Source organism: Hemicordylus capensis, chromosome 3, assembly GCF_027244095.1.
Source record: "Hemicordylus capensis ecotype Gifberg chromosome 3, rHemCap1.1.pri, whole genome shotgun sequence".
In the NCBI taxonomy this organism is placed as follows: Eukaryota; Metazoa; Chordata; class Lepidosauria; order Squamata; family Cordylidae; genus Hemicordylus; species Hemicordylus capensis.
In genome coordinates, this window is record NC_069659.1 from 277682223 (window position 1) to 277696302 (window position 14080).

The 14080-nt window shown below is 43.3% G+C and overlaps 1 protein-coding gene across 1 annotated transcript in view; it reads left to right on the top strand.

The window, feature by feature from the left end:
- XPNPEP1 (X-prolyl aminopeptidase 1) overlaps positions 1–2981 on the top strand; it is a 61060-nt gene extending 58079 nt beyond the window's left edge. The window contains exon 20 of the mRNA XM_053309943.1: positions 623–2981. Coding sequence (XP_053165918.1) covers positions 623–751 — 129 coding nt within the window. The 3' untranslated portion in view covers positions 752–2981. The remainder of the gene's footprint in view (positions 1–622) is intronic.
- Positions 2982–14080: the final 11099 nt, after the last annotated feature.

Here is a 14080-nt window from a genome sequence, read left to right on the forward strand (position 1 = left end):
TATTCCCTTATTGGTTGGGGCCATAGCTCAGTGGAAGAGCATCTACATGACTGCAAGCATAAGGTCCCAAGTTCACTTCCTGGCATCTCCAGGTAGGGCTGGGAGAGACACCTGCCTGAAACCTTGGAGAGCCACTACCAGGCATTGTAGACAGTACTGAGCTAGATGGACCAATGGTCTGACACAGTATAAGGCAGCTTCCTATGTCCATTCTTGCCTGTTGACCCCATCCTTGAACATACCATTGGAAAACCAGCCCCCACCCCCAACAGACTATCGCAGGGTTTTCCAACTTGTAGTACTCCAAATGTTGCTGAACTACAACTCCCATCATCTGCAACCACAATAAATTGTAGCTGGGAGTGATGGGCATTGTAATTCAGCAACATCTGGAGTTGAACAGGTTGGGAACCCCTGGAGTATTTTATGTAGTTGCTTCAAGAGCTCCTCATAGATGAGGTTTGCGGTTGGTTAACTGTTTGAGCTTTTTAGAAGGCCCCTGCAAGGAGTCAAATAATAATATTATACCCCTTTTCTTTTCCATTTATGGTGGCTGGAGATCAAAGCACATTCCTTTGTCTTCCTGGCAAACACTTCCTTTCCCTTTCTGTCCTCCTCCTAGTGCGACTGGGTGAATGACTACCACAAAAAATGCAGAGAAGTTGTCGGGGCAGAACTCGAACGACAAGGACGACATGAAGCTCTCCAGTGGCTCATTAGGGAAACAGAGCCAATCTCCAAAATGCACTAACAGCAGTGTTCTTTTTGGTTTTTTAAAAAAGTAATTTCTTTTTAAAATTGCAAATGCAGGACTGGTTCAACGTCACAATAATCTAGTCAGTGCTACCAAGCCTGAGGGTGGGTGGTGAAGAAGAATGTGAAAATGCTTTCGTAATGATCAGAAAGATTGGGGACAGAGAGCAGGGGCAAGGTGGAGCTGGTTTGTGCAAACATTTCTTCCTTCATGATTCTCAATCTCTTTTCCTCTTAAAAATGGTGGCGGGAGGTGGGGGGGGGACCAGCTACGGGTGTACAAATGGTGTGATGTAACTAGTATATATCTTAATATTTTTTGTTATTGTTAAACCTGCATTACAAAGTTTGTAATAAACTAACAATGTGCAATAATAGGTATAAATCCTGTTTTGTAAGTCTCTTGAGAGATATAAATGTCCAAAGATGATACTATATACTATTTGCTGGATATGCAATATTGAATACTACTTGAAATGACGGCAGAGCTGATCGCTGGTGAAAATGGCTGCAAATTCATCAGCAAGAGCTGATGAATGATGAGAATAGCTGCGAGTTCTAATGACTGCAAAACAGGTAGCACTAATATTCTCTTTCGTGTAACTTCTTCAATTACAGTCAAAAACTATTAATACAGGTCTGTGGTCTATAATCTTCTTAATCCACTTAAGGCTGCAGTGTTTGTTTATTTACTGATTCTCCTGCTATTTTCTTGTAATTTTGAGGACCTGTAGTTTCTGGTCCTCTTGAGCAGTTAAGCGGCATTGGAGAAGAGCCTATTTCACAAATAAAACAGAGTATTAGTGCTACCTGTTTTCCAGTCATTAGAACTCGCAGCCATTTTCATCAACTATTAGCTCTGCAGTCATTTTAAGTAGTATTTAATATTGCGTATCCAGCACATTGTACGTAGCATTATCTTTGGACATTTATATTTAGCTCTCAAGAGACATACAAAACAAGATTTAGACCTATTATTGCACATTGTTAGCTTATTGCAAACTTTGTAATGCATTGCAACATGGTTTAATAGATTAAAAGAAGTTATATTAAGATATGATATATACTGGTTACATCACACCATTTGTACAGCAGTATCTGGTTTTTCCCCTTTTTTGCTCTGTGTTTTCAGATACTGCCCCCCCTTTTTTTGTTCACCTCTTAAAGATGAACCAAAATAAAACTGGAGCTATGAAATCCATCTCTGATGCAGAGGATGGGCCCGAGGGGTGGTGCAGTGTCACTGTGAGAACTTTCTCTGGATTCATTATTGTATTTGTTTATGTGAATTCCCAAGTTCTTACAGCAGATCAAGCTACCTGGGAGTGAGAGAACCAATCTTTAAATGTTGCCACATATCAACAGCAGATGTGTGATCATCTGTATAGGTGCTAGGTTTTCTGAGAACCAGTATTCATGATGGACATATATTGAAAGATTTCAAAGCCTAGCTTTGATGCATTTTAGCTGAAATGTACCTAAAGGAGAGTTACACATGTGCTTATCACTCAGTGAAATCATTCACACAGTCAAAAACTGTGTTCAACCTGGGTTTGGGAGCTGTGTATGTTCCCAGTTTTTAGTTGTGTGGAAGCAAGGTAGGAAAAGATACCAGCTTTTCCTCCTACCTTGCTTCCACACAATCACTTCTGCCTAGGTTTTCTTCTTACATTGCTTCCACACAACCAAAAATTGGGAGCACACACAGCTCCCAAACCTGAGTAGAACACAGTTTTTGATTGTGTGGATGATCTCAGTGACTGTGCCATCAAGTGATGACTTGTGTCTGTGTAATTGCCTTCACATACCAACCACCATAGACAAGACTTTCATATAACCACCTACAATCTCTCCTGAAACACCACGATTTTCAACAGATGTGATTCACAAGGCCTGCAAAAACTAGCCCTGACTTGCCAAGTCTGCAGGCTGTTTCATGTAAAACTGTTTAAGACACAAATATTAATATCTGCATTTGCAAAAGTGTGCTAATGCAGTATGGCAGTGACTACTCCACTCTTTTGATCTCTCCCCCCACTTCTTGAAATAGGGTGTAGGCTCCTGGGCAGGTATATTTAATATCCACATTGGAAAAGGCAATATGTCAATGGCCTTTTAGTGTCTGAGTGAATATTGTACATTGCTTGGACCATGTTTCTGCTGATTTTTTCTTTCCCCACAAGCAAGACCTCTTAAGTGCCAAGTGCCAATAAACATAATACTTCTTTCTTGTTGTGTTCAACCCCATAATTCTGTGATGGGAGAAAAAGAAGCCAGCTTCCAGCAACTTGAGCAGGTCACGAGATGTAACAATTAGGGTATGTTTTCCTCATCCCAGTGCCATTGGCATACATTGTAGCTTGGAGGATTCCCTAGGTGTGTAGAAATATATATTTATAAATTAAAAAGAATAAAGATTCACAAATTGGCCCCATGAGCTTCCCAGGCCTTAATGGAATATAAGATAAGAAAATTCTAATGCACCTCATTGTCTAGAAAGAAAAAAAATCTGATTTGGCAACCACGTTTTGTTGCAGGAGGAAGGAAGGTAAGGTCACACACTGCTGCCACCCAATCACAGCTACACTAAAATCCTAGATTTCTCCATTGTTTTCTTTGGGTCGTTTTCATTATCCCTGGGGGACTGAAGGAAAAAAGAGCTCTAAGGCACCCACAATTAGAGCAGCCTTCTGAGTTGGCTGAGAGTAACTAAATCATGAAATATGAGGGTGTCATTTGAAAGAAAATGAAGAGAAGGGATTTGCCCACTCAGGTCCTAACAACTTACAGTGAGTATCTGGTGTGAAAAGGAGAGGGTGAGGGGATGTGTGGAAAAGGTTAAAAATAAAAAATCTCTCCCTCCACTATACGGGGGGATGGTTCCGGAAGAAAGAAAAGAAAATTCACTCCCCAGAACAGCCCCCACCCCCGTTATATACCCAGAATGTTGGGGGCAATATGCTAAAATCATTGTAAACCACTTAGCTCCGGCTATAGAGCGGTATATAAATGTAAGTTCTATATAACAATAATATGATCAAGTTTGGGGCTGGCAGGAAGCCCCCAAATCTGATCTCTGGTGTTTTATAGAACAGCAGAGGGAAGGCTTCAACGGAAGGCGGGGGGACCCTGTCCTTTTTCACTTTAACACTTTCTTAAAATTTAAATTTCTTTTAAAGATTGTTGTAAGCCACCTTGGGTATTTCTTTTAAATGAAAAGAAGGGTTACTGAGCCAGCAGCCCTGGATGCAAGTCACACCCTCTTGTGACTTTGCATGAATAATGAAATACTGAACAATGAAGACATGGCCCTAAAACAAGGTATTCCATGCAAGCATTACTCAAGGAAAAACCTGCTAAGATGGTTTGGTGTCATTTGCCAGCAGTCCTTAAGAAGATGAGAGTGACTGAATCATTTCATAACATGTCCCGTTTCTGTTCTTGGGCATCATCCTAACTGTCCCTGATGACAACCACATGGTAGTGATTTTTAGCAGAAGAGAATGATCTTTCTCCTGTAACAGTAATGCCCATGTTGGATAACACTCATATTAAACCTGTCACTTTCCAGACAAGGAGCTTATCTTGATTTAATCAGACTGGAGCTTGGAGTATGAAAGTGAAGCTGCCACATGATTAAAAATGCCCCACTAAGGAGGTTTCAGACATTGTGAGAGTATATAGATCATCATCAGCCCAAGATAGACCCTTAAATAAATGGTCTTAGTGTAGAATTCTAGCATTCCCAAGTGCTGAAGCAGAGATTTAAAAAATAATAAATAAATAAATTCAGGATTCTTGTTAGAAAAATCAGCACCATTGGCTTCTATGGCAGGAAGTAAAAGGGGTTTAATCAGGTAAAACCTGTCAACAGAAGGGCCCCCAGTTTCTTGGTGGGAACAGGGTCTGTCTCAGTGTGTGCCTAATTGTACCCTCTTTCTTTCATGGGTTGGAGGCATTTTGACCCCAGTGTCAGAGCGGGACAGGTTTTGCTTCTCAGTGGCATCACAGATGGCAGCACGTTCCCTTTATAACTCAGAAATAAATGGAAGCCATTCACGTCTGTGGCACAAAGAATGGAGCTTTTTGGAAGCATAAGTTGTTTGGAGACATTTGGGTCTAAAGAAAAGTTAGCAACAGGAGGGAAAACACATTAAGAGTCTTCACAGGGTATGAAAGGAACTGTGTTGGCATTTTTAATTAACTTGCTTTTTAATGGTTGTGTTCTAGCTTGGAAGAATTTTAATACAATTAAAATTAGGGCCTATCTCCTTGCTATTCTGCATCCTCTGGGGATTTCCAGAGGCATTCAAAACAACTCGGACTGAAAAATTCATTTGGCTTTTCTTCTCTCATTAAAAGTTTTCCAAATTGGTTGCAACAGATGAATCCCGATATAATGGGGGAGGGGTGCTTTGTGCAGAGGAACTTTCTTTTTCTCCATTTATCACTTATCCACTAAAACAACAACAACAAAAATATTGGTACCATTAAACAATATGACCTTACTTATTTTGTAATTTTAAGGGTTAGGTATATCCACACAGTATTGGCTCTGCAGAAATTCTTCTAGGTTTTAATCTGTGGGAATGCATCTGTGTGGACCACATCAAGAACCAAATCTAGAACATTCTGTAAAAATAGAGTTTTTGCCGCCCTCTCCCCCCCCTCACTCACTCACTCTGGCAGGTACTGGCTCAATTTGAGTCAGCATCTTCGTTCCATAGTGCCTGAGATTATTTGGCAAGTTGCTGCCCCCCGGCCCCGCAGTGCACACCAGCAGCCCTCCACCCTCATGCCACGCCTCATTCTCCCTTCTCCCATCCCAATCTCCCCCTGTCCTGGTGATAGTCGGTGCCCCCCACACTTCCTCTTCCTGCTCATCCTGCTCATCTTTTGAAACTTCAGGGGGCAGGTCATGGAGTGGAATGATGTGTGGTGCGTCCTACACATGTCCGGCTCTGTTTCCATCCCAGAAGCCTTTTCCTTTCAAAAGCCAGGGAGCAGAACGAGGAGGAAGGCAGGCAGCATAGTGGTGGAGGCACTACCACTGCCTCCACCAGGGTAGGGTATGGCTTGCTGCCTCTGCTAATGGAGAGTGGTGAGGCTGGAGGCAGGCATGGAGCTCCCCCTACTGCTAATCTGGTACCTGGGCCTCATTAGCAGGCCAGGCCATTCATCAAAAAGGGACTTCCTTGCTACGAAAGCTCTGAAAACCATGAAGTCCTTTTTCCTTTTTACACGTTTTGTTTAGAAATTAAGTTTACATCTAAAAATGATGTAATTTGACAAGCAAATAAAGTCCTATTCAAATAGTGTCATGATCGTAAAAGCAAACTGCTAGAATCTGCTTAGCACAATCTCTCTCCCTTGGGCTTCTCAGTGATGATGGATTGCCTGTAAATAAGCATGCTTGTGATCTGACGGTCTAGGACACAAATAGCCAGTCAAGTGCCAAAAGAAACACAGGAAAGGGCTTTTCAGATGTTCAGTCGGGGTAGAAAGAATGTGTGCATTGTTTGAAGGTCTGACAAAAGTGTACATGTGTAGGGTTCTTGCGAGTCCTACTTTTACAGGTTCCTGATACACTGCCGAGCAACCCTTAACACAAGTACACTTTCTCCAAACCTTCAAACAATCTAAGCCCTATTCACACATAATATTAATTGCATGTACAATTTGTATGCCTTGTACACAGATCTGTATGCATGTAGTTTTTCACATATGTTCATACACTTTTGTTTGTATCTATGAATCCAGTGAAGTTACTGACAGGATTCACTCCCTTTTGCACTTTTTCATGTCAAATGGCTACAGCCCTATTCATACATTATGTTGTGTGTGGATAATCTGTACACATATACATGTTTTTGTGTGAATGAGTGTGCATGTGCTTATTTTAAAAGTAAAGCTGGGGACAGACCCCCCCTCCCAATGCAGAGTACAGGTAGCAAGTGTACTACAGTGCCTCTGTTGAATGTAAATGCATGCATACAGATCTGTGCATATATCCAAATGTACACAGACAGTAGATGTATTGAACATAATGTGTGAAAAGGGCTAATGTACCACAAGGAGTGAAAGAAGATCTTTAGAGCTCCATGCATGCAGAAGATCTTTAGAGCTCCTTTAAGCAGTGTATAGCAGCCTTTACTTGATATGAGAGCACAAGAAGTCACACGTACAACCTGAACATAATGGAGACTTATGTATGTATGTATGTATGTATGTATGTATCCTGCCTTTCTTATATCATGAAAGGTATGAGAGGTATATGGGGCTCCCGGGTGGTTAGCATCCAGATGCTGGACAGACCTAGACCTCCTTGGCATGTTGGCTGTATCATGTGCTGTCATACCATGCCAGGGGACCCATATGGAATTTACTAGCAGTTATAAAAATACAAATGGTGTGGATTCAATCTGCAAACATTGAAATCATGGTTATCTAAGACCAGTAATTGGCCAAATTGGCAAAACTCTTTAACACATAACAACCAATAAACAGAAACCTTTGGGAAATAAATGATCTCCCCTTATTGATGATACTTTAATTTTAGCACAGATAAACTTGTGTCTGTGCTGTGCTACTTATCCTTTTTTACTTTTCCTTGTATTCTGAAATTTTAAAAAATTCACATAGAAGAAATTGAACTCAGACCACTGGCATGCAGAAAGTGACGGTCGTGCAGGTCTCATGTTTGAGTTCATTTGTAGAGAAAAGAAAAAGGAGCATGAGCTGATCATAGCAATAGCACTTACCTTTCTATACCGCTCTATAGCCGGAGCTCTCTAAGGGTTTTACAATGATTTAGCATATTGCCCCCAACATTCTGTGTACTCATTTTACCGACCCTGGAAGGATGGAAGGCTGAGTCAACCTTGAGCCCCTGGTCAGGATCGAACTTGTAACCTTCTGGTTACAGGGCGGCAGTTTTACCACTGCGCCACCAGGGGCTCTTCATAGGCTGAAGAACATGGTAGTGAGTGGGCCTGGCAGTTGAATTTGCATCAAAGTGTATCTGAGATGGATTCGAGTGCCAGCTGGTACGGACGTACCCTGAGACTCTGCAGTTATTTCTGATTTCATTTTGCTCTTGCTCATAGGCTGCTTTCCTTTCCTTACCAGGCCTTGAGAGAGCCAGAGTGCATTCTGAATTGCAGTTCTGATTTGAGTCCTATCTCAGGCTAAAGTGCTGCTGCTGCTTTTGAGATTTGAATAAATAATCCAATCCACATATGAGAGACCTGCATTTGTTCATTGTACAAAGGCAACTCTGAATGGCTTTGAAGCAGGCAAGAAAGTGTTTCTATTGCTTCTATTCCACTCTGAGTCTACTCTGGCACTTGGGCTAAGTGCAAAGTTGAAGTATCCTCTCTTCTTGTATCTTATTAATATTTAGGGTCTTCTATCAATGATTCATTTCTCCAGGGTATGTTTTCCTCATCTCAGTGCCATTGGTTTAACTTGTGTAACTTCCTTGGGTACTGAGATAAGAACTTCACTTCTTGCATCTGCCAAATTTTTTTTCCAAGAGAACGTCTGCAGACATACTGTATGATGACAGGGAATGGAGGATCAGCTTTTAGGAAAAGATAAGGGAAAGCACCATTATAGGCCCCCAAAAGAAATCTACACTACACAAAATAAAAGGAAAATCCACTGTTATGAATCAACTTATGAACAATAATCTTCATGAACTAATAATCTACACACAAACACACACACCCCTACCTACCTCTCAGCTATAAATATAAAGCCGTTTGGGCCTCACTGACTCATGAAACTCTGAGACTGAACCATGGCCCAGTTCAGATTTAACATGAAATCGTGGGTCCAATGGACCCGTAGTTCCCACCCCCTTCCCCCGCTCTCCTGTTCAAGTCTGTATGTTTGGGAGAGCAGTCTCTCTGCAGTCAGCAAGACTGCAGAGAAGCAGGGGAACTGGCTGTGCAGGCTTCCTTCTTTCCTGAAGGACAGCCTGCACAGCCAATAGGAGCCGGAGCGAGGGAGGAGCTTCCTCTCTTAACTACAGTTTCAGAGCAGTGAAACTGCATGCCAGCATTAATATGTAACTTTGGCACAGGCAAACTGGAGGCTGGGACAATGAAATCTTAAGGCAACTGAAGGTGACAAATGCAGTTTAGGGAGGGAAACTACAGGTCCATTTTTAAATTTAACTGCAATTCCCTGGGTTTGTATGTTCAGGTTTGGGAACTGGAGGTGAAGGGACCTCTGGTTTCCTGTTCTGTATGAACTGGGCCCATGAAAGATGGAAACATGTTGTTTTCACAGGTAGGTTTCAGACCTCTCCCAGACTACTAAAAAAACCTCCTAGGGAGTAGTCTGGAGATTCTAGACTACCAAAAATATCTCTTATCCACACTGTGGGATGGGTGGTAGGGCGTAATGGGTGCTACCTACCATCGAACCCACAAAAGAAATTGGCCAGTGGGTGATTTTTAACACATCCTATGGGTTTGGGGGAAAGGTTAAAAAAATTGTTAAAAATCACCTACCTGCCCATTTCTTTTGTAGGTTTGGTGCTAGGTAGCACCCATTATGCCTTACCACCCAACCCACGGTGGTGTCCCTAGGAGCTACCCATGGGGAGCAATGGTGTGTTTTGAATTTCCCCATTGTTTCCTATGGCCAGAACAAGCTGCACTCACAGAGGGCACACACAAGTTTTGCACTGCAATTTGCATTTGCAGTGCATTTTGTAATCCTTCTTTGAAAAACATCCCAGAAGCACACAATAAAAGGGAATCTGCCTCCCAACAGAACACACATTTTAAATACAATTTTTAAAAGGCCAAAAAAGAATCACAGACCCAGAACCCACTGCCAGCCCCAGTGCCTGAGTTGCAGTAACATCATGGGCGCAAGTTGCTGTCTCACATTCAATTATTGCTCCTTAAGTTACTTCTGTGCATTGAAACAGTTGCCACAGCAGCACCCTCACTTAGCAGCAATCATAGCCATAAGCTCAACCAGAACATCTTCAGTCACATTTTGACTGAGTACAACACCTTGCAATGCAGATTTCAGAGCAGTCCAGAGCAGTGAGTGAAGCACAAGGTAGTCTCAAGGCCAGACATGGAGCTTATCACAGCATTCACCAAGAAATATCACACACACACACACAATTGCCATTGTCCATCTCTCACCACAACACTATCTCACAAACAAAACAAACCACAAGTCAAGGAAGGAAAGCACTCAAGTTCTGCCTTTTTCAATAAGATCCAGCAAAACTAGAGAGTTATGGCAGCAATAGCACAGCATATTATACTCAGAGCTGAGAAAATAAAACCACAAAAACAAACCTTGCTTCCTGCTATCCTGATATATCATCTTCTTCAAGAGAGGGACACTATAATGGCTCTCTCTGCCCCCCAGTCCCTTTGAATACATTTTTAAATGTTTCCTTTTGCGTTCCCATTCCTCCTCCCTGCCAATGGGGGCACACTTGCCCAAGACAACACATTATTTGTATGATAACAAGCTAACCAAGAAGCAAGGAGATTGCAAGCCAATTGGATGCCAGTACCAGAAAACCAATCAGCAAGGGGAAAACAGGCCTCCAAAATGGTGCTCAAAATGCTGGAATGTTTTGTTCAGAATGGAGTTCTGCTCTGAGCTTGAAACAGGCCCTTTATTTAAAAGGATGTTCTATTTCAAGCTTGAAACACTAGAAATGGCCCATTTTGAGTCAAAATGTTTCACTGTTGAAATGTTCTGCATATCCCTAATAAACACATATGACCTGTGCAAAAGGAAGCTACATAATTTGGACAGAGAGATAATAAGCGCAAAGAACTTGTGGTTTCAAATGAAATATTTCTTCAAAAGTATTGTTTTTATTCATATGCAAACTATAAAGTTCTAATCAATCAATCAATTGATCAATCAGTTAGTTAAATATAATATGTTTAATAATATTTCTTTAATCGGTTCCCAGCCCTAATTAAAAATGCTTCCTATAAGACCTGAGCTGTCCTCCCAAGATCAGCCTAATCTTCCTACTCTGGTGCCCATACAATCAATCGTGATTTTAAAGCTGCAGTTCTAAGTACACTGACATCATCATAAGTCACATGGTAGTCCCTAAGACTCATGCTTGAGAAAAGAGGTTTATTTATGTTAGAGAGCTTAGGAGAGGAAATGTCTTTATCTATCCCAGCTACAAGGGAAGTGAGCACTGCTAATTTATATTGTCAGGAGACATGAAGTTAAAGTTCCAAATAAAGTAGTTTTTTGGGGGAAATCCATCAGAGAGATAGATAAGATCTATGTGCCTGGTTGCTAGCTTCATACAGGAAAAGGGAAGGGGAGAAGATGGAAATCTCTCTTTCTCAGGTGAGAGAATGAAACCTGAGACTATCAGCCTAACAAAGGGGAATCAGAGTAAAGAATGTGTGGCCAGAAGGGGAATGCCATTACTGGCTATCTCTATCCCTAATGCCCCTAGTGGCCAATAGGGTTGCTGGTGCTGAGTCGATGCCATCAGGAGCTGCATCTCCCAACACCCCTTCTCAAGGTCTTGTGCAGCTCCCATCTTCTCTTGAAGAATCTGGAACTGGTCTCTTGGTAGCAGCTTGATCAGCCCATCTGCTACATGTCTTGAGTTGGGCAATACTTCAGCTTAACTAGCCCACTCTCTTGTGCCTCTTGAACATAGTGGTGCTTTGCATCTATGTGCTTTGTTTGAGAGAGTGTTCTCTTTTCCATTAGAGAGAGTTGGATGCACCCTTGGTTGTCCTTAAACATCTCAATTGTGTTTGGCTCAACAATTCCAAAGTCAAACAGTAACTTGTATAGCCATGTGGCTTCTTGACATGCTTGGCCAGCTGATATGTACTCAGCTTATATGGATGAAAGCACAACAATTGACTGCTTCCAGCTAGTCCAACTAATGGCTCCATCCTCAAGAAAAACAAATTTCCACTTGTGGACTTACAATCGTTTCTGTCCTCAGCCAAATCTGCATCCATGTATCCCACTAGTCTGGGGTTACAGCTTGCTGGTAACAAGAGTTTGAAGTGTACTGTACCCTTCAGATATCTTCCCAGCTTTTTTACTTCAGTCCAATCATTCTTGGTTGGTGCACTTACTCTTCTGCTCAGAATTCCCACTGCTGCAGCTATGTCTGGCCTTGTGACTGTTGCTCTATACAGAAGTTTCCCAATAACCCTTCTGTATAGGTTGTTGTCTGGCAATGGCTCACTGTCCTGAACCTGCTTCAGGAAGTTTGTCTCCATTGGTGTACAATCATCCCTCACCAATCGCCAAGGTTCCATTCCGGGAAAATCTTGTGGTTGGCAAATTCATGGTTGGAAAGCAACAGAAATGCATTGGAAATGGGGTTGGAGAATCACAGTTGGGGAAAGACCGAAAAATAAAGGGGGGAAAAAGACTAAAAAACTACCAAAACCCACCCGGAATCAGCCATAGTTAGCAAGAAGAGTGAGGGCGGACCCCCAGAAATCACCCCCGAACCCTCCCAAATCACTCCCAAACCTTCAAAATTACCTCAAGCCCCCCAAATCACCTCTGAATCTCCAGAAATCACCCCCAAGCCCCCCAAAATTGTGAACCCCCCAATTGCCAAATAATCTCATCAAACCATGGATACCCAGGTCTCAGTTGGCGAGACCTGGCACAATTTCCCAGTCTCAGATACTTAAAACTTTGATTGGGAAACCAGTGGTTGGTAAGGGATGACTGCACTGACCTCTTTGGCTTCTGTCAGTTTCAGGTATTCTAGGAGTTCCTTTATTTGAATGCCAAAACAATAGGAAGTGCTTCCTAGTTCTTTTACTTCCTCAGTGGCGGAGCAAGGACACTGGCAGCCCCTTTCCGACCCAGCGGAGCAATAACCCCCTGACCTTGGGGACCCGGTCCAATCCTCCAAGGTCTGGGGGAGCCTTCAAATGGCTGGGGCTGGGGGCTTCCAGCAGCTGAGCCACCCTTCAACCGCTCCGCCAAAGCTCCGTTTTTTTTAAAGTCTTACCACGGCCAAGGGGTGACTGTGTAGGGGAGTGAAGCAGTCCTTTCCCCTTCTCCCCACCATCCCACAGTGGCTGTGAGGTGGGAGCAGGAGAGACACTGGCCCCATCTCTTCTGGCTAGCGTCTTTAAGCAACTGTGAGGTGCGCCTGCGCAGTTGTGATCGTTGCAAGCCCGTGATTGTTGCAAGCCCAGGGAGAAGGGAAAAAGACTGCTCCTCTCCCCACACCCGCAGCCACTCCATCAGCCAAGGTAAGACTTAAAAAAAAAACACATGGAGCTTTGGCAGGGTGGGCCCCTCAAAGGAGGTTTGGGGGGGGCTCATGTGCAGGGGGGGGGCCTTGTGGCTGGGTGGTCTGGTCACCCAAATTACCTTGGTGCATGCCTGGTCCAACCTACCCACCAGAGGCCCCCACCAACCAAGCAACGCCTCCTGTTGCAGGGGCTGTGTCCATGTTAGCAAACAGGGCCACACGCCCTGTTTGTAAGTACGCTTTGGCCAGTGCTGCATTTGCAGCGCGGCTGCGAGTGCCTCTCCCTGTGCGTGGCTCCATTTTCGAAAAGCTTAGCCAGTGCTGGACTCCCAGCCTGGCTAGGAATGCATCTCTCTGCTTTTGCAAGCAGGGAGAGGTACTCCTGGCCACACTGCAGCATTGGACACCCAGCCTGGCCTTTTTCAAGCAGGGAGGGGCACTCCTGGCTGCACTGCTAATGTGACGCCTGCTGAAGTTTACTTGCAAATGGGCTGTGTAGCCCCATTTACTAACATGGCCATGCCCCTTGCTTCAGACACAAGGGGTGTGGCTCTGGGGTGCTATGTGTGACCCCTGGATGCAGCAGCCCGGGTTCTTTGAATCCCCCTGCACCATGGTAGCTCCATCCCTGCTTCTACTTCTTTGTTCCTGTGCTCCACTATCTCTTGTCTTGTTTCTTTTCACAGCAAGTGATCAAGACATCAACATAAGTCGAAATGTAAGTCCACCTATCATTTTTTAAATATTGGGTATAGGGTAGGGGTTAGCTTTTCCTTGCATGACCCCCTCCTTGAGTAACATCTGGTTCAGGTTCTCATTCCATGCTCTTGCAGCTTGCTTCATGCCATAGATGCTTTTCTGGAGTTTGCATACAAGCCTCTCATTTCCAGGTTCTTCAAATCCTGGTGGCTGCTCCATGTAGATATCTTTCTCTATTTCTCCATGCAGAAATGCAGTGTTCACATCTAGCTTGCATCTTTCTTGCTGCTGCTATGCTGAGAAGTGTTCTCACTGAAGTATTCTTTATGAGAGGTGCAAATGTATCATCATAACCTTCATCAT